This window comes from Centrocercus urophasianus, unplaced genomic scaffold (genome assembly GCF_019232065.1).
Source record: "Centrocercus urophasianus isolate 14NV4802_14NV808 unplaced genomic scaffold, USGS_Curo_1.0 seq_22, whole genome shotgun sequence".
Taxonomy (NCBI): Eukaryota; Metazoa; Chordata; class Aves; order Galliformes; family Phasianidae; genus Centrocercus; species Centrocercus urophasianus.
In genome coordinates, this window is record NW_024884778.1 from 6825790 (window position 1) to 6846818 (window position 21029).

Genomic DNA, 21029 nt, shown 5'->3' on the forward strand with positions numbered 1-21029 from the left:
TCTGTAAGAAAACAGGAACTTGGCTGCATTGGAAACAATATCTTAAAATGAGCTTATTTCCAAGATTAATGTATGTGCAGTGCCTGATAGGTGGAAACGTTACCCAGCTACACTTTGAATAACTGCAAATAATCTGCAATACCAGTTAGAAGAGCTTTGAAAGTCTCCCAAATTTGTCAAACATTGTTACTGCCAATTTCATTTTTACCCTAATGAGCCAAGTCATTCTAAAGCCTCTGCATTCAAACATTTAAAAAACAAACACACAGAAATAATCCAAAGGACAGCACGCCATACACCCACCAAGCCAGAACTTCCAAGGTAAAGCAGGCTGCACACCAGAGACAGGGAATAGACTAGCTGTGGTGATGTTCAAGATAAGATTACAACTATTATACGTTACTTTAACTGGAAAGATCTTCAAATGAGCACTCGCTGTGTAAATCCAGCATGCAGAGCAGTTTCTGACAGTCCTTTGTACTCAGTGTAATTCTTGTAGCTTATTGTGTAACTATTACTCTCATTTCTATTTTTTTTTTAAAGGCTAGAGCATCTGCTGAACAATGCAAAGAAGCATAAGGACACATAAAGCAAAGCATTGCTGGGAGGAAGGGAATGAGATAATAACACTCTCCTTACTCAGAGAGCTGCAGTTCTCATTTAACCTGAGACAAGTGGGGTGGTACAAAGAATGAGAGGAAAGAAACAAAGGCAAGTCTCCTATGGAAAAAAAGAAACCAACGTGAACATTTCCAAGCCAGGTGTCAGACACGGGCTTAACTTTTCTCCCTCCTTCTCTTGTAACACAGTTGTAAGTGGAAACAGTTCAACAGGAAAAGGTTTAGCTGGAGAGGAGGGATCTTAAGTCTTCAAGGAAATAAATTTAAAAAAAAATCAGGACCTTTAATGCTTACATACTGCTAATGCAGGGTTTTGGCACTGCACCTTGTTCCACTGGGGTGAGAATTCTCTAGGCTTCACAAAATCTAACCCATGGCAGAGTTACACGTGGAGTCAGGGCTACAAGGCACATGGCGTCTGAGAAATGCAGAATGCGTACCAGTGGCTGGAGGAAACAGAAACTGAGTGAAAAATTTGGAGAGGAAGAGGATCTTCAAGCAAGCTGAGTCCTGGCACCGGCAGGGTGAAGTGAGGCAGGAGCAGCCAGAGTGTGTGTGGCATACGTCTGCTCCAGTGGAGCCTGAGCAATATTGCACCTTCTCTGGCTTCAGCATCCTTCTTTCCTCAGCAAATATCCTCAAAACCCACCAGCAAAAAGCATGCAGCTCTTCTCCACTGCAGGTGCTTTGTTCACATTCATCACCAACCTACATTCAGCCACATCTTAACTTTAGGGTTCTTACTGCTACAATCTTCCTTTAGTCAGCTTGACTTAGTTTTTCTGTGCAATGTATTAATAATATGTCAGCTTGCTGGTCTGCTCAGCCACGACCAGTGCTGATTTCCACAGAGCAGACAGGTGAAGGACCAGAGATTTCTAACACTTCCATCATTTATTCCTCTAAATGATACAGACCCCTGCTGCTATGAGCGGAGCTGCCCTACATAAAGGTGTGAACTTATCACCTCTGCTCTCATCTTCATTTCCCACTTCCCTCCTCCTCGCCTCTGCTCCGCAGTAACCGTGTCCTGGCCCCTTTCACACAGCTACTCTGACTGTGAACACAAGAACAGATCAGAAAACAAAAGAATATATCCAGATCCTCCCCAAGGGAAAAAAGAAAAAAAACGCTCCTCCACATTTCCTTCTCACATCACGCTGCTCTTCCTTTGATGGTCTTCATTGTTCCAAATTGGGTTTCTGCTTTCTTCGAAATTTTACTTTAAAAGCCAAGGTCCCGTGGTAGCAGATCTTTCCCTCACCCCTCTTGCCTGCCTTTCTTCCCTGATTTTCAGTGCAGAATGCAAATAGCTTGTCAGGTGGTGTTATGGTTAAAGTTAAAAACAAAAGAAAAAACCTGTCACGCTGCTAATGTTGTTTTCTTGTTATTATACCTTCTGGTGTGATAGATCCACAGGGTAACTAACACTGTCTGGATCGCTTCCTTTTACTGCTGATTTATTCTAACAGGTTATTTGCTGCCTTTTGCCTAGGACAGCTGGAGAGATGTGCAACATACTCATTCTCTCTTCTTTTTCCTTGTTGAAGCAATTGTGTTTCTATTCTATTTTGGTAGGGTCTCCTGAGCAGTTCTTGAAACTTCGATGGTCACCACCAAGCTGCCTGAACACCTCTGGCTCACCTTGAATAAGATTCAAGCTCACACCCTGCTCCATGCTTAGTGTAAGTTTCAGCACTATAATAATACAACAGAGGAAAAAAGAAAGTCTATTTTCAAACACTTTTTTAAATAAACAAGGGCTCCTCTCTACCCCTCACCTCAGCCCACATTCACAAACAAGCAACAGATGCCATCGATTCACTTTGTACCTGAGCTTTTGATCTGGCTGCTCTTTGATTTTCGCTGCTCACTTTTGACAAGGAAGGGAATAAGAGCCCAATTTCTGTGACATTAATAGAAGCTTTTCTGCTGCGGTAATTTATTTGTGTTTTGCTAATAACTTTGTGCTGATCCGTGTAGATTCTTGGTGACAGACAGGGAGAACAGGACAGTGTGACAGAACATGCTTGCCATCAGCATGAAAGGTTTGCCATGAGCCTGTGGTGCAGTGGGACTGAGCAGAGCACCTGGGTTCAGGCTGGGAGAAAGCATAGCAGGCATCACCTCCACAGCTGAAATGAGACTTCTTTTAACACCTTTCACGCAGCTGGTAAGAACAAGGGAAAACCATCTCTAAGAGGCTTATGTACAAAACAGTACCAAAAAGAGCAAGCCAAAGACACTGGAGGCGGGCGAAAGGGATGTCAGTGTGTTAGCAGCTCCACCCTGTTGGTGCTCCTCTGGGATACTGTTGGAGCGTGAGGCAGATAAAAGCCTCTGCAGCCATTTTAATGCAAATCAACAGTGTAAGACATAACTCGGTACTTCATGTTCCTGGTTCCCACAAGGACACTCTCTAAGTGTGGCCTGGGAGCTCCCTGCTTCCTCGCACAGCAGCAGCTCTGCCCTCTCAGCACCACAAAGGATGAGGGGCAGGGAAGGGCTCAGGGCACCCAGCTGAGCACACCAGCAGCAAAACAGAAGCAGCTCTGTAGCACCAGGACCAGGCCATGTGTCCTTACTCAACAGCCTGCCATCACTTGGGGTCCTCCATCCCAGCAGCACCAGCACAGCTGGGGGCTTTTCTGCCAGCTTGCACAATGAAAACAACATCTGAATAGCTGAAATATGTTCCCAGTGGTTACAGTGGAAAGACACCATCATGTAGGCATCAGAAAACATGCACCATGCTGCCCGAGCTCCATCCCCACTGCAGTGAGGCCGGTGTGCTCCTGTTGGCCATCGGCAGCCCTGTGGCATGGATTGCAACATAAGAGCAGCAGGGCCCCGGCTGGCGGGAGGTGTGACAAATCATTGGCAGAGCACAGAACCAATTTTAAACCACAGAAAGCAATTTTAAAATCAGCAACAGGCAGCTGACAGCTCTGAAAAGAGCCTCCTCGTCATTCGTGAGTCTTTACGATGCTCTGCGAGGGCGGACGCAGGAGTTTGGGAGCAGCGGCGCGATGGGAACGTTCTGTTCAGCAGGAGGATGTGAGACAAGCCCCAAAGCTTATCACTGATCCAAACATTGTTCGGGTGTATGCGACCGCTGTGGTTTTCCTTCCAGCTGGGAAAACTTTGTATAGTTACTCATGTAAAACTAAGCTTGATGTGACATTAAGATTCTAGAAAATTATGCCTGGAGATGAGGAAATAAAGTGAACTCTGAGTAGCGACTAAGCCTGTATTGATTTTTATGCGTACGTTTCTCTGTCATTGTTACCGAGCTGGTGACACTGTGAAGGGCACAATTATTTATGTTCCATCAAATTAATAAGTAATTCAAATCCCTGACGAAATTTCAAGCAAAAAATGCTTTCACTTTTCACAGAAAGTCCTTCTGACACTTAAATTGTCCTCTTACCCCTGGAAGGGCACTTGAAAATACAGAATTTGATAGAAAAACTGAAAAGGTATGCAAGAAAAATGAAAAATGAGATCAACCTCGTCGGTAGCATCCTTATATGTAACTGAGGGTTATCTGAGCTGCTGCCATCACAGGGACAGAGTGGAGTTCATGGTGCAGAGTCCACATCTAGGGACAGTCCTTCTAGCAGGGCACTTGGAGAAATGATGATTTGAGTTTGAGTTCGTACAATTTCCTTAATGGCTGGGAGGAAGGAGTGACTGTCCAGCCTAAGTCAGCAAGGATGCTCTACTGGTCAAGAGGGAGAGAGATGGAAAAAGAAGAAAATCTTACTTAAATAGGCATGTTGAAATAAGATACAAGGCAGAAGCAATGCCAAAGGGCTGATGTTCTATCCAGACAGAGGACATATAAACATGGTCTAATTTAAAAGCAAGGCAGTCATCTCAACATTCATAGGCATTCCTGACTTCCACAGTATAGGGATGTGCCTCTGTATTGTGATGGCCACCTAAAAATAATGTTGGAATGGAAATACTATAAAATACAAATAAACTTAAGGGTTCCACTTTGCCTTTCTCCAACTTCTTTTGTTGAATCCTTGCTTGATTCAACCACTCTGTTCAAAGCCCACTGTTTTCCAATGTATTCTGGCCAAAAACTCCATTGGGTCCCAGTTGAATGCAGCCAAATGGAATACAGGAAGAGTCTTAAATTCATAGAAATGTGCTCACATAAGATATAAGTAAATTACTTCAAGAAAAGAAATAAGGTGTCTGGAATAAAAGCTCACATTTTTACTATTACTCTAGATAATCACATTAAAAGAGAGATACGACACAAGAATTTTTTACTGAAGCATTCTATCAATATTTAAGTTAAAGAGAACAATTTCTTTGAGCAAGTACTTTGTAAGAGGAAATTCCCTTACTTTACCCACGAAAAGAGACTTTAAAAAGGCCTTTAATCAGAGCCTTTGAAACAGGAAGGAAAGCAAGATTTTCCTCTTTTTCTTCCTTAATGTTTTTAAAAGGAAACTAGCTATTGAAATATATCAAGCAACTTCCTTTTCTTGAAACACTATTACCCTTCTGTGCATTGTGAGCAAAACAAAAATAAGCGCCTTTTATCCACCCAGATTTTGCTGTGGGTAGGCAGCGCCAAGACGAACTAATCATTATGTGGTCAGGGAATCACAGCCTTGGGACTGTGTCGCATCTTACCCAAACAATTATTTTTGGGAATGAAATAATACTTTTAGGAGGTATTGGTGTGATTATCTGCCACTGGCTGTTTCAGCTGCAGTGGTGAGGAGCAAGAGACAGAGCACAAAAAATGATGAGATGGTTAAAAGAGCGCAGAGCTTGCGGAGGGTAGAGCGGCTTGAAATAGAAGGCAGGCGGCTATGAAGAGATCTTGGTCCAGTTAAATGGCAGCTTGACCTCAACGTCAAAATATACAGCCACTGAAAAATCTTTGCAGTCCAACTGGTCCTTATTTCACTTCTGCCAGCTGCTTCGTTACCCACTGGGTGCTGGATAATAACATCAATTTTTGTGGAAAGCAACAGTTTTTTGGTCATGCGTGTTGTCTTTATTTCACAGCAGAACACTGCAATTTATGAACAGGAAGCCCATAGAAAATTCTCAGAATGAAGGACTGTATGGTATGTTACCATTTAACCCGTTTTTCACTTCCACTTGGATTTATTAGTGTTCCCAGTTGCAATGTTAAATGATTCTGAAAGTAGAGCAATTAATCCAAAATCCTATTTGTTTTAATCTAACACTGTCAACTAGTTTTAGGTTTGCAGTCAGGAGAAAAAAATGTTTGTTAAGCTCTAGAGCACTAGCTAATGTCTAAAGACAATGCTCTGAAAAGGTGCAAAGATGTTTTATCGCAGCACTATAGATGGGACGGAGATTTATTAGAGTACCTAATGCCATTCCAGCAGACGCCTTTTGAATTATAATGAGATTATTAAAACTTTACAAATCATTATATTAAAACCTGACAAGAGTACTTTTGGAACTGGAGCATCTTGATGTCGTTGCTAATGATGCATTACCTGTGATAAGGCTTCAGTAGAATTACTAAGTAAAAAACTGGTTATAAAAGTATAAAATATATTACTATTTATTTCAGTACCTGCTATAAGTTCAAGGATAATAGGTTTATATGCATCAGAACAGTCGAATGATCGTATTTATGTCAGCATTAGAAAGATGTTCATCTGCTGCAAAGTTTAATTAATTTTCACAGATAGTTAATTTTCTGTTTCATTATCAGCTCCCTAAATTTGAAAGACAAATAATTTATAAACAAATAGAAACTTCAGAGAGGAGTATTTTTAGAGCAAACAGAAGATAAATAGCAGGAATGAAGCACTAATACAAATGATATATTGTAGTGGGTTTTGATTGATAACTTATGCATTCTAGAGCACTGACTGAAAAGAAACAAATTGTTTACTGTTAGCCCCAACCCATTTTCAGGTAACAAATGGCTCTGGTCTTTACCAATCAAATAATGGCTGTAATGCCCTTAGACATCATGAATGAGGAATGTGCAGGCTCACTGTGTCCTCCTATGGGTGACCTGATCCTTTAAGGACAACATTCCTACCCTTTTCCCCTTCCCAGCAAGAAGAAAGTTTAAGCAGCTACTTACCATGATGTACGACGCCCTTCAACCCATGGATAATGGGATCCAGTGCAGAATTGTCCCTCTGACTGACCTACACGCAAAGGATACAGGATTGGTTACATCTATTCTGGCATCCGACAGAACAGTCTCAGCTTAATCTTCTAAAGAGAGGAATAAAAGATGTTATCTAACAAGCTGCTTAGTTCTCACATTTACAATGGCTCCTCATCAAATGCCAAAGATACATGGTGTAATAAAATGAAGCAAGGAAGGTTAAACCAGAAGAAGGCATTTTCTGCATTCATTAAAACATTAGCAACATTATTACCCAGCAAAGCCTAAAAACAGAGATACAGCGTCTCTCTGGCTACTTCTCCTTTCCTAGAGGAAAACTGCTGTGATAAAGAGAAGTTATCCAGGAAGAGTCCACTGGTACAGGAACAAATCTGATGCCACTGCTGCCATCAGTAATGCTGGACCACTCTCAGCCATAAGAGCTGGGCTATGACATCATGTTACTACTCATCAACTTGCAACACTGCTGAGGCATTTACATCCAGTAATGCATTTTTAAAAATTTTTGTAACTTTTTGCATCTCCAAAGGCTTTGAAGGAATAACCTACAATTTCTGTGAACGTGTCCCATTACCTGAACTACTTGCTAATTTACTTCTGCAAAGTAAATTCTGTGCGTACCACATTCATGTAGTGCTTCTTTTTTCTTTCTTCTTTTTTTTCTCCCAGTCAGTATCAAAAACCTGAGCACCACTGACCATTTTTGGGCAGATTGCTCCAAATGAGGAAACAAATCAACTGCAAAAGGGCTCCTGTGCTTTCCTGCTTGCCCGTGATCTCACAGCGTGAGGAAAAAGAGAGATTAACAACTTTCTGTCTGGATTATAACATGTGAAGGAAGGAGTGGAGCTAGAAGAAGAAAACCACGAGAGGAACTTGTGCCTAGCAGGGAACGTGCGCTCTGTGTGAAGCACGGAACTGGCTTGGAGCATGGCTGCAGGACGAGGGCATCGCTGACTGCAGCACATACCAAAATGTGTTACTGTAGAAAGTGTGAGTATGGTTTTTCCCATCCTTTTCCCTCACTGCTAATAATAAATCCTAGAAGTGTCATTATCTTTTTAGCCAACTGCATTAAGAAGAAGAAACAAGCAAAAAAAGCCTCAAAATCAACACACCCCAACTTTCTTCTGTTTATTTGGCCTTTGAAATACTTCGCCATGCTCACGACACATTCCTGTGTTCTTGTTTCCAGACAAAAAGGTTTCTTTTCTTTTGGTGTTTTAAATGGAAATTGAAGATCCTTTTCTCATCACAGTACTTCAGTACTCACAACGATAAGGTAGGGCAAGATCTGCAATAAAATTATGAAAGCAGCAGCAGCAGCTTTGAAATATATACAGCTTAGATGTTACTGGCAATAATATTATTAGGCCTGAAGGCTGTAAGCTCTTTGAAGCATGAACTTTTATATGCCCAAAGGGGTGCTCTGTACACTTTGGACTCTGTATAAATAATAATCACACTACACTGAACCCAATGACCCACTTTGTAGGTTCTGTCTGGCTTCTGGCAAATCAACAGTAAACACTTTAAAAATGCAGAGCTGTTGGAAGACACGTTCTTGCATCTTTTCCATTTATTCAGGTTTCTCCAAGCCACAGCCACCACTAAAAAAGAAAAAGCAGCAGTGGATCTGAACAATGCTTCATTTATCGCTGTTTAACTGTAAGTTGTACAGAGCTTTATTTTGTTTGCTTTGTTTTTATCTCTCGTGACAGCTACCATCAGTTCAAAGAAAGCAAACGGATGGAAAGAAACCTAAAGGTTAAAATCCTTCCTTTTGGGATTTTCTGTCAAAGTAGATCAATTTGTAACCTCAGCCTTGGCAGCACCCCTTTAATCTGCTGAGGTGGTATGCCTGTATAGATCTAAGCAATCTTTTGGATAACATACTCTGCAAATATGTTGTGCTCTCCAATAGCATGAAATCGAGAGTCATGTTACTTCTCTGGGGGTGGGAAAGCATATGCTGCATGCATCTGTAATCATGTTTTCTCTGAGGGGATGGGATCTCACGTTTCTCTAAGACTCCCAGGCAAACAAGTGACACTTGGGGAGACTGCAGTTCAGACTTGCTTGGGATATAATCTTGTTTTCCTTGCAGATGCTTTTCTCCCTTTTTTAACCTTTACTTACACACTGCTCTCCCACATCTCACTACACCCTCTGCAGGATCTTGGCAAGGCCAGTAGAAAAGCGCTAAAAAGTTTTCTTATTTTGTGAAATGGCTCAGGCTTCAGAGCAAAACTTTTCTTACATCTTTTTTTTTTTCCTTAAGATCTGAAAAGAACATTCCTTGGATTTCCTTCCCTTTTTCTTTTCTTTCTTTTTTCTTTTTTTTTTCTTTTTTTTTTTTTTTGCTTGCATTTTTCTGCATCTTTTCTTCTACCTGTGTTCATAGAAAAAAAAAGCAGGTTTTTGAAACCCAGAATGTCAAATTCTATCCCAAGTGCTGTATGACTGTGGTTTAACTGGCCTGGAGCTACCATGCTGGTTGAGATCAGAGATTCACCCCATACAAGAATCCTGTCTCTGAAAACAGCTGAGACATAAAAGAAAGGCGAGGGAAAAAAAAAGAAGGGAAAGAAGAACAAATCTACCACCAACATTTTTTTTTCACATGTAATGTGTTAAGACAGTTTATTTTTTATTATCTTACGAATAGATTCTAAAGGACTGCATGGATTAATGGGACAGATGGAAAACCGTCCTGAAATTGCCCTAAGATACCCCCAGCACCACTACCACTAATGTTGTTTCCTGAAGATGATGCATTCATTCAAAAGTAACACTCTATAGGTCTGCAGCATACAGAATAAATAACAAATTGCTTGCATCATTTGTAATTGAAGAATGCTTGTAATCCTCTTCAGCAGAAATAAATAGGTAACTCTCATGCTAAGTGCAAGGGAAAAATAAACACGGGAATATCATTAAGCAGTTTCCTGTGCTAAGACAGCTCTCCCCACAGGGTGAATATGGGATGAAGATGACACAAGGAAGCCCAGACTCCTTGTTTATCATACCCTTTGGGTGACTCCAATACCTGGTGCATGTGACATTCTGGTAGAGTGAACAGCTATTGTTAATGCAATGAATAAAACAAGCACTTGCAATGTAGGAAAAGGTCGTGTACAAGTGACCCCATTCTGCAGTCATAAAACAGAGACGTTCTTCAAGCAAAGGCATGGTGGAAATCATTACCCTAGACAGGCTGCATTTACTTACAGCTCCTGCACCTAATGCAGGCACTGAAAAATGATTCATTCTTCAGTTAACAACAAGGTTGATCAGTCACGAACTCTATTGACAAGAGCGTTAACACCTTTCATCAGCACAACCTGCTGTCCCCTGCTTGGTGCCCCAAAAGCTGCCAGGGCAGGAGCAGGAGCAGGCCATGAGCTGGGCACTTCCTAAGGATAATGAAAGTTCCAGGGAATGCTCAGAGCAAGAGTGTGACAAGAGGACGGGCAGGGGACTGGTGATGCTAGCATGGTGCCAAGCCACAGCATGTGGGAACAGACTTTGCAGGGCAAGATACTACCATAGAAAGCCCCACAGTACTGAGTTCACTGTGAGTTAAAAAGCAAATTAAAAAAACAACTCCAACAACAAACATATGGGAAAAAAAAAACAAACACAAAACAAAGAAGCAACAAAGGCAGTTCACATTCTCTATCACTCTTGCCCTATAAAGTAGCTGATGCTCACCACTCATCTGATGATGTTATGGAACAAACCCAGAATGTATTGAAGTCTCTGATTTCACAAAAAACCTGTGACCACGTGCTATACAATTTGAAACGTGTGCTAAATTTGTAAGTGAACCACAGCCTGTCTTAATGCTGGGAGCAGTTCAATCAAGCAGGAAAAAGAATGTCAGGCAAAAATTTGGAGTTTACAATGACTTAAGGAAAAATAATAAATAAAAAAAAAAAATCAGAGGAACCTCCAACTGAGCACTGAGGCAGCTAAAAGGCCACACAGCTACCCCAGATCTAGCTTTACAAACCTCTGTCCAGAGGGAAAGACTCCAACTCCCCCCGTTCCCTATTACTTTGGGAGCCTCTCCAAAACCAGGTTACCCTCCATCTAAGCAATGCACTGTAGGCCCAGGGAGCAAAGCTCTCTAATGATCACTGGTACCTTGCAAAAAAGTAGGTGAATACTAATAGCTTGAACAGCTCAGAAGTCAGAAATACACTTTTCTGTTAAACATATACTTAAATGGGTCTACTGGATTGAAGAAAAGAGTGTGGGGGAAAAAAGAACAGAAGAAAAATCTTCCAGTCTGAGTGATACGAAATACAAATTTCTCTCTCATTTCCAACGAAAAAAAAATCTGGCATTTACACTTATTAAACCGTCATAAATTTGCAGCAACTGCTTTCAAGCTCATTAAATGGGCTCACAGACAGTACTGTAAAGCATCTCAAAGCAAAGGAGAACGCCGTAGCTGGCTATATTGAAAGGTGAAATGACATGCATTTTGTGCAAGTCAGGGGAAAATGAATGGCAACAATTTTGTGATACACTACCTGAGCCTTTCCCCTCAGAATAGTGATATAATTTACTTTTCTCTCCCACTGCAACATTTGGCCCTTGACTTGGAAACTAAATCTTCAATCTATCAAGCCTTACCCATCTGCTAAGTAAAATGGCCAAGACGATCTGCATGCCTTGAATTCGATATAGCCAGCTGCTCCCAGAGCGCGGTGGCATTAACATCCAGAGACCATCCTCTGGTGCTGTAAAGGATGGCGTCTGCCAAGGATGAATGACTGCATACTTAACAGTGGCAGCTGAAGCCAGTGACAATGGCTGACACGGAGAGATGCCAATGTGTCAAATTCTACTTTCAATTACAATGGTGAGAGTCAGGGGTAATATTCCCCCTCACCGCATGCCTTCAGCTCCCATTCAGCTCATGGTAAAGATGCACAGTTCACCAGCCAAATACTCGAGTCTCTGAACACGCTGTACAAACAGCTAAGAAAAAAAAAAACAAAACCTATTATAAATTAACGAGGTTGCAGAGATTAAATTGTCCTGTAAGGTTTCAGGACAATCAACATTGTTAAACAACTTATTCCCTTATTGGTGCAGTACCGTTGGACAGATGCCAGCCTGCAACCTCTGTGGCACTGTACCTGATCTTCACTGGATAGAGCAGAAACGAGCAGAATTCCAGTAATGCAAACGCTATCTCACTCCATGCATATATTTTAATGTTACAGCAACAGAATTTCAAAAAGTTCAAGATAATCACAGTCAAAAGAAAGACACTTTTCTCAAAGGGAAGACACTCGCCATATTGCTGGGGAGTCTTCAAATTCTCTCTTGCCTCTGGGGTCAAATTATTTTAGAGCCAGCTAATAGCTTGAGTACTCCTGGTCCTTCTGAACAATCACGCCTTATCCCTGCATTGGTCTGCAGCAGTAAAAAGGAAACACATCCTGGCTTTGTGAAAGCACCCTTTTGCTCTGCGCACAGCCCATTGTCTCACCTCTCTCCGCTCTCCCTTTTGAAGTCCACATTGTAAAATTGGCCGTGCATAAATATTTAATTTCTCAGATATTTCTGAATAAGAGGAAGTGAAATATTTCAGATGGATCTGGAATGTGGATGAACTGATATAAAAAAGTTTACATGTACTTTGCTTTGAAATGCGGTAGGAAATATTTATTAGGACTTTTTTTAGGAGAAATGATGGGTGAAAAGGGATAGCAGACAAAGCTGCAGCACGCTGAGTTATCCATGAAAGCAGGAAAATGCCTACAGAGCTCCCAGCACAATGACAGGGTAGATTTGGTGCTCTCAATTTTTCACTTTCACAGGCACCAAATGATCCAAAAACGATCCATTCCTGCTCCTCCACAGACGATATTTTCTTCCATTCACCCTCTCTCCCATTTGCTATGATTGTGCATCTCCCATAAGAGTTGATGCAAAAGGACAAATCTGGCCGAGAGCCCACCGCCTCACGGAGGTGAGCTGGGAGCCAGGAAGCATTTGCTGTGTAATGAGTGAACTGCCCAAAGTGTGTCCTGCAGAATGTCTTTGTAAGAGAAAGCATGAAATGGAAACAGCCCCCTTAATACTTCAAACTGCTGCTCATGTGTAAAATCAGACAGAAAACAGGTACCCAGGCAAGATGTGACACCAAACCTTAGGCTGGCACATGCACTATTTCACACAGATACTGCCATGACCTTTGATTTTTTTAAAAATGTGTATTAGAGCTGTGCTTGCCTTTGCCCACGGCAGCTGGTTTCAGGATCAGTGATCTGAAGGCAAATTCTGTTGGGTTAAATCTGGGATTGGGCTTTCAGGTGTTAATAATCCTTCTATGAATGAAAATATATTAAAGACACAGAGGTGCAGATGCTGGCAGAGGGGATGTTCCTGGATGTTTCATTGACTGTGTTGTTTGAAAAGAGGGGGGAAGAAGTTAATGAGTCTTCCAATGATTATTTTAAATAGAATAATGGGTGCGCATTGATCCTTCTAGCTAATTCCACTTTGAATAATACATCATCCTGACTGAAAGCCTGCTAGTGATGTATTAACTTCATATTTCAGCACAGCTTTGGAGGGTGTCTACAGTGAGATATTAACTAGCAGTGCCAAAGAGAAAGCTGCACTTTAAAAAAAAAAAAAATCCAAAATGGTTTTAAAAGCTACAGAGCTGACTTTGGGGTCAGGTGTTCTGGCTGCCCCCCTTCATTCGAGTACAACTCAGCCACTTGTGATGGATGCAACCACAGCTCCTCTCGACCTCAACTGGCTTTGAACCAGCTGCATGTAGTCCTGAGGGAGTTTCAGACATCCTTAGACAAGGATGGGACAAACTAGCCTGTAGATTAGCAGAGTATGTTTTCTCTATCCATTCACTACTCAAAGGCTGAGTCAGTTTTGCTCAGCTCAGCTTATGCTCTGCTTGCGCATGCTGAGTTTCTTTGCTAGTAGGCAGAAGCATTGATCAGGTACTGCACTGAATAATAAGCACACCTGGCTAAGCAATGTTTACAGCCTGCCCCCAAACATTACCTCCATTCACTACCACAAGTGTTGCAACACCCAGGATGGTAAAAAACAGCCAGCAATGCGTTTTTCTTTCTTTTTGTAAGCCACTCCTCTACCTGTTTAACTCACCCCAATGATAGGGTAGACTCACAGGCATTAATTTCACCAAAGCATTCTTGCACCTCAAAAGCACAACACAGATAATTTACTTTAAGTGAATAGAACATTCGATTAACAAATTATTGAAAGATCTTAATAAGCATGTATCTAAGGAAAAAAAAACCCCAAGATATGTGCAGCCCAAAAGCACAATCTGATTAGGAGCAATAGAATATTGAAGACACAAAGCTCTGTAAAAGACAAAAATGTAATTGCAACACAGAGGCAAGACAGCTTCAGCAGCAGATTCTCAAAGCCAAGGAAGCTTGATTGATGGACTGTACCATCTGCAGCTGCGCAAAAGAGGCAAGAGTGGCTCTAAGTTTATTTAAAGCAATTTCGGTGCGCTGAGCCTACTTGTTCTCCTCTGAGAAAATAATATGATTTCTTCATAGAGCATGTAGTCTACTTATTTAAGCAGTAGTGTGCAAGATCTCTCAATCCTACCAGCAGTTCAGCTGGAAAAATGACACACCAGGGGGTAACATTTTATCAGGATGGAGCCTATTTTATAAAAACTGCCATCAGTTATAAACTGCTCTCACCATACGAGTTAAAGAAAAAAAGAAAAAAAAGTTTGGTCTGCTTTAGAGTTCCCACAATCTGCCCAGTTAATAGGAATTTTTAGGTAAAAAAATAACCACTGTGACCTAAAGTAAGGAAGAAAATGGAACGGTGTAATGAAAAAAGCATCAGGAGCGCAACAGCCAGATCGTCACAAGGCACCCACTCTTTGGTATACAGCTTCACACGTTTGGAAAGGCTCTACTCAGAACTGCAGAACCAAGAATGGAAGATAGCCTGCATTTCCTTCTGCTCCTGGCTTGAGTGTGGGAGAAACATGCAAGTGAGAAAAAAAAAATACATTCAGTTTTGTTTTTCCCTTCTGAAAATAAAACAACATATCCCGGTGGGTAAACCAGAAAATAAAATATGGTGGGCAAAATGTGTCGAGTGGAAGGGAGCAGCTCAGATGGGCATTTCTAATGCCAGCATTTTGCAGAAGCCTGTAATATAATTGTTCCAGCTAAGCTTGCCTTGGATGCAGCAGAGATTTCCAGCCTTTTTCTTCTCTTCTAGCCAATAAAGGATTTTGGTGACTGAGGTCACAGCAATCTCCCCTTTAAAATGAAGAAAAGGATTTGTCTCAGCTTCCCAACATCTCTCTTTCATTCTACATGAAAAGTCCCCATTTTTCTCTCTCTCAGTGTTGCCCTCAGCTCATTTCCCCATGACTGCAGCAGCAGCTCTCTCCAGCCCGCCAGCGCCAGATGACTCAAGCCGGCATCTATGAGTCACAAACACAAAGGATGCAGAAATGTCAATTAAGTTACACAGCCACTTCCCCAATGACAACCACACCTCAGTTCACAATTAGATTAGAAAACCAGTGAAAACAAATTGTTGTAGGGCAGAATTCTTATCTCCTGCTCCGAAACACAAAACTCCGCTGTGGTTCGCTCACCGCTCCTTTTGGCTCGTTTTTAAGTAGGCTGGTATGAACTGATCCCTGAAACTGACGCGGGAGCTACAACAAATTTCCTTTCCTACATCTAACGAAGCTGTGGGCTGGGAGAGCACTCCAGCTTCCGGGAGTCTTTGTGGTACGAGCACCCAATTTTAGACCGGTGCTGACCATTAACAGCTTTCTGGCAGAAGAGGAGAAGCGAGACTGTCAACTGTAACATGGTTCTGTTCCCTCTGAAGCAAGTTCTTGATTTTTTTCCCTCATCTTATGTAAATTTTCAATGCCATTCAACTTCTTGCAGATGCTTGCAGCTTTTCAAAATGCCGGGCCCTCGTTCCATCCAGTACTGGCGGTACCCAAGGTAGAAAGCACCAGCTCATCCTCAGATTTCTCTCCCACCTCCGCTCTCATTTCTGAGCCACCTCCCTCTCCCATCGCCCACCTGCCACATCCTCCTCACTCTTTCTTTCCACTCGAGGAGCTGTTCCTGTTTCCTCCAGCATTACAGCGTCTCCTCTTCCCAAACCGTTCCACATCACCCCCTCAAGATCCCTCGCACGGTTCTGTTGCCTCTCCTCTCCTCCTCCTGCACCATCAAGAAATCCCTGTGTCTCTTCCCAGATATCTTTGCATAGAGGACATGCAGGAGCCTGGTCAGCGAGCGGGATAGGCCCAGGGAAAATAGGATTGCAGGAAAAAGGGCACAAAGCCCACTGTAGGGCTACCAAGGGCACCTTTGCTAGAGAGCAGGAGGTGGAGGTGCACCCACAGACATCCCTGAGCCAGGGTGGGTGCCAGCAGCAGAACCCCAAAAGACAGACAAGAGGAAGCAGTTCTCGCCTAAATCTTTCAACCACTGAACTAAGAATGGCAGGATGTGGCCCTCACTTTTCATCTCAGCAGCTTCTACACTACTCATGTTCCTGAAGCATCAGAAGTATAGCTCAGAAAACCCATCTTATTTCACTGGTGTTACACTACACACAACAGCGAGGATCATATGTCAAGCTGTTTGTTTTTCACTTGGCTAGAATGACCCAACAACTCACTCGTTTCCTTACAAAAACATTTCAACAAGTATCACGGCTTGTGCTGAGAGGAAATGGGGAAATTATTGTGAAGGAAAAAAAAGCACTTCGAATACAAGTGCATTAAAAGCCTGGGAAACATTGAGTTTGTGGCAGCAGTTTCTTCCTCTTGAAATACAAAGAAACACAAAAACTAACATGACATGTACGCTTGTTTCAAGATGTTCTACATTTCAGCAGTGGCAAAGTGAATGCTGTTCAATCATGGCGAGTAGGTGAGTCTTAAAGCCACAGAACTCCTCAGGATGCTCTACCCTTCATGCCTCTGCTCCACAGGCTCCTTACAGCTTTGTGGAGCTTCTGCCGAGCGTGACCCAGCTGTGGAGGGGGTCTTCGTGCTCTGCCTCTGATCAGAGAGCCCTTCTCCTGCACAGGATGTAGCTTCAAAATTGCAGGAATCTCAAATTCTCAGGTAAAGGTTTGAGAGAAGAAACGAAACCCAACTGAATGTGATTTAAAACAAAACTTAAAATGTGGTTAGAACAAAAGGTGCTCTGTTCACAAGTTGAGTCTGACCCAGAGTGATGGAGAAGCTTCCTGCAGGTGGGTGTACACAGGAATGCTCTCAGGAAGCCTTCATCCACACTCTCTGAATCTGCTTGCCAGAGTACCCACCTTTTACTTTCAGATGTTTACTTTCCTCAGGGCTTTAACTCCTGAGCGTCCACACATCACATATGCTGGCTGTGATCCTACCACCAACACTGTGAGCAGTCAGCTGGGCTACCCGACTCTTGGCACACACTTCAGTCATGACCCAGTTTTGGTACCTACCTCTAGAAAAAAATCTCTCTTCTCAAAATGTGTCTGGATGCACAGTCCTTTGATGGCACCACCATCATATGATGACCTATGACTGACACCACAAGCTGCGTTAGGCTCTCCCCTGCCAAACACTTGAGCTGGAATGAAGCAAGGTTAAAAGCCAATGCTCTATGAAAGCAGACCTCAGAGGACTGCAGAGGATTATGTTCACTGCCAGGTTGTGCAAACAAATATCCCTCCCAAATAACCAAGACCCAGCAGAGTTTACATCCCAGTTCAGCTGTAACATGCATACAAGGAGCACTGCACCAACAGCTGCTGTAAGGATGAAAGGCTTCCCAGAGCAGCATGCTGTAACATTACCTGTTCTCTGTAGACTGGTCTGTAATCCCAGTGCAACATCAGAATCATAGAATCATTCAGGTTGGAAAAGACTACTAAGATCACCAAGCCTAAACTGAACCCATCCCTACTGACCAGTGCCAGATTTGCACGGTTCTTGGACACCTACAGGGATGGTGAACTCCACCACCTCCCTGGGCAGCCTGTGCCAAAGCCTCACCACTTTCTGAAAGTAAGTTTTTCACAATATCCAACCTGAACCTTCCCTGACACAACTTAAGGTTGTTATCTCTCATCCCAGGACAAAAATGCATTTGCACTCTGTCTACATCTGGATTTATGGGGGGACAGCAAGCATTTTCATATATGCCATGTTAAGGAAGGCATAATCTTCTATTTTTAACAGAAAAAAACCTGGTTATATGTCTCAGATGCATAACAAGCAGACGTCAGAAGAAAGTCGGTCTCTCCCAAAAGGCAGACAAAGGCTGGGCACTTACGACATGAATGCAGCATTAAAAAAATTGTTTCTGACACAAGAACAGCTGACAGAAATAATCTCCATAGCTCAGCATGAATTCATACAGCCTTTCAGCAACTCTATTAGACAGGTGTGGTAGCAGCCAGCTGTACGGCAGGCACAAAGCAAGTTTCGGCAGAACTCGAGTGCCCATATGGCCCCGCAGCACTTCGAGGCGGTGCCACCTGCCCAGGCATCACCCCCTTCTCCCACTGCCATCTGTCCACAGAGAGATATCCAGACCTACTTGAGGAGCAGTGTGAAGCAGGTCTTGATAACAAGTTCAGACTCAGAAATGATGATGTCTTCATCCACAACAGGGAGACCACCAAACAGCTCCACCTGGACAGGTGTAGCAACCAGTTCTGCTCTGGGCTTTAATTCTCTGCCTAAGTTACCAGAAGAGACAAGTCTAGCTATGAGGCAGGGAGGGCTGTGTGCTACTGTGGAAGGCAAGTGTGTTAGCTGAAATATCATACGTCTCAGTAGATACGTGGAGCAGCAGAAGGAACCAGTCTGCTTAGCTGTATCACTGGTAATGAGCTGGTAAAAGGAGAGCATCCCCAAACATTCACCTAGAGTTTCATATGACTGGTATCTTTACACTGCCTGTTTACCATTATGGGGAACTACCTGCTCACGCCTCCCATGAAATGCAGCAGGATAGAAAAGCATGTGTTTTTAGCAGCTTACAATGCAAAATGCAGAAATAAATTTCTTTGAAAAGTGATGGATCTAATCGTGTTTCACACAAGAGCATTTTAAATTACATGAGGTGTTCTTATAGGACCGAGATATGATAAAGAAGGTCTGCACGGTGGCAATGGAGGTGGGGGGGAGAAGGAGTAAGAAAACTTTACATTGGCTGCTACTAAAATACAGGCATGTAGACAGTGCCCTACAAATCACAGATAAAACACACACAGCTTCACTGTTAGGGTTACGGAGCTGTGCTTTCTAATCAACACTTACCCACACCGCTGCTTTTAAATATTGACCTGGTGGCATGATTCTGTCGGAGAATGTTTATCACAAGGGGTGATTTAATTCAATCATCCCAATTCCTGCATAATGAGATCTTATTTCTCCTAAACCCCAGAAAGCAGTAGCTTAAGCGAAGCTTACAGATCAGCTAATATATTTACAGCCTTAAAATAACACGAGACACTATAAAATACACTGAGATTCAAAGTTAATCTAGTTTAGCAATACTCTTGCAGCAAGCGAAGATGAATTTTACGCTGAAAAAATCCATTCCATCCAAAGCAAGGCTGAGCTTTGTAATAACCAAGCTGCTTTCTAATGTGGTACATCATTTCACATTACTCACAAAGAACAGTTTGCCAAATCTGTGGTTCGGCTTCATTTGATACAGTATGCGGGTGGCAAAACCCCACACCTTTGTTCAGAAAATCTCTTTTATTTTTGATAATGACTGCCTCACAATGTATTTGTGATGCACAGAAATTGTACAGTTACAATCAGCAGCTAAATACTTTTGGATTGTATCAGCCCAGCAGCTTTCCTTTGCCTTCTCAGTCTTCTCAGTCCTGCGAAACACTGCAAGCTCATAAGAGAAATCCTGCTCCATCTTGCAAACCTCTGCAAACTCACTGTTAGAAGTGCTGTGAACAGATTTAAGCAATCTTTATTTAACACATACTTCAATTTTCAGCACAGAAGAGTGTGATTGGCATTCTTGACTCATCTATCTCCAGTAGAGCTTAATGCTCATAAAAGCACATCCCAGATTCTTTGCTGGTTTTGTTCAGAGAGCTCTGATTAAGCACACCTGAACTTAAAACAAAGGAGAATTTAATATTACTCAAACTGGAACCATTTAGCTCGTTCCAAACTCCCTATCTCATCTGGATTAACGTGCTTTCAGTGAGCACCAAAGGTAGAAGACATCTGAACACAAGTAAAACTGAGCTGCAAAAGGATTCCCAGGTTTACCCACCCTCAGCTCCGCCCTATGAACTTGAGGATTTCTGATTTAGATTCACAGGAGGTATAACATCAGATAGGAGGATTACTCTGGGCAAGCCGCCATCTCAGCTGCAGAATTATTTTGGGGGTGATATGCCATCAGCATTATCTGTTAAGCCATCAGCCATACATATAAATGTCTACCTCTAAAAAGACATAAAGAAAGAGACCAGCCTAGGCTCTGATTTACTTTCATTGCCTTTCTTTGACCCCTGGAAAGAAAACCCTCAATACCCATCTCTCCCACAGCCGTCCTGCAGCACAGACACTGGAGATGACAAAAACCAGCAACAATTCGACCCTCTGGCAGGAACCTGAACACTGCATTTGCAGTCATTTACAAGAGGTTGTAACTGAATCACTGAGAGGCTTTTTAATGCATGCTTGTGCAACATTATGTGCACATATAGGAATGATACAGGAACCCATGTGTGTTAGTGGCAATAACTGGGGCGGTAATGGGCTGGGCAGCACCTTCCTGCTCCCAGCCTCTCTCTTCCACTTCCATGCTTTCACAGCACATGGAGCCCAAGCAAAACTTCCTGACTCTGCAGCTGGACCTGCTCTGTGACTTGGTGAGGGCACGATTAAGATGATGAGGGAACTGCCTTGCTGACTGCACAGAAACGACATGTTCCATTTATTTGCACAGTGCAAGCCCTAAGTGATTCTTACATCTCAAAGCAACCCATTAACAAGAGACTTTGTGAATGGAGTATCTGGGTAAACACTTCAAACAAATATATAAATTATGCATTGTCGGTATACTTTTCTACCTTAGGGACCACACTGAAACGAGACTAAAGAATTATGTTTTATTTGTATTAAAAATGTATTAGCTGCTGTCCGAGCAGGTTTTCTAGAACATTTGGTATGCTACCCAGGAAATTCTGTC

General features: G+C 42.5%; 1 protein-coding gene across 1 annotated transcript in view; it reads right to left on the reverse strand.

Moving 5' to 3' along the window:
• Positions 1–21029, reverse strand: part of PTPRG (protein tyrosine phosphatase receptor type G) — a 378176-nt gene that overhangs the window by 100947 nt on the left and 256200 nt on the right. Inside the window, exon 6 of the mRNA XM_042823259.1 lies at positions 6724–6790. Coding sequence (XP_042679193.1) covers positions 6724–6790 — 67 coding nt within the window. The remainder of the gene's footprint in view (positions 1–6723; positions 6791–21029) is intronic.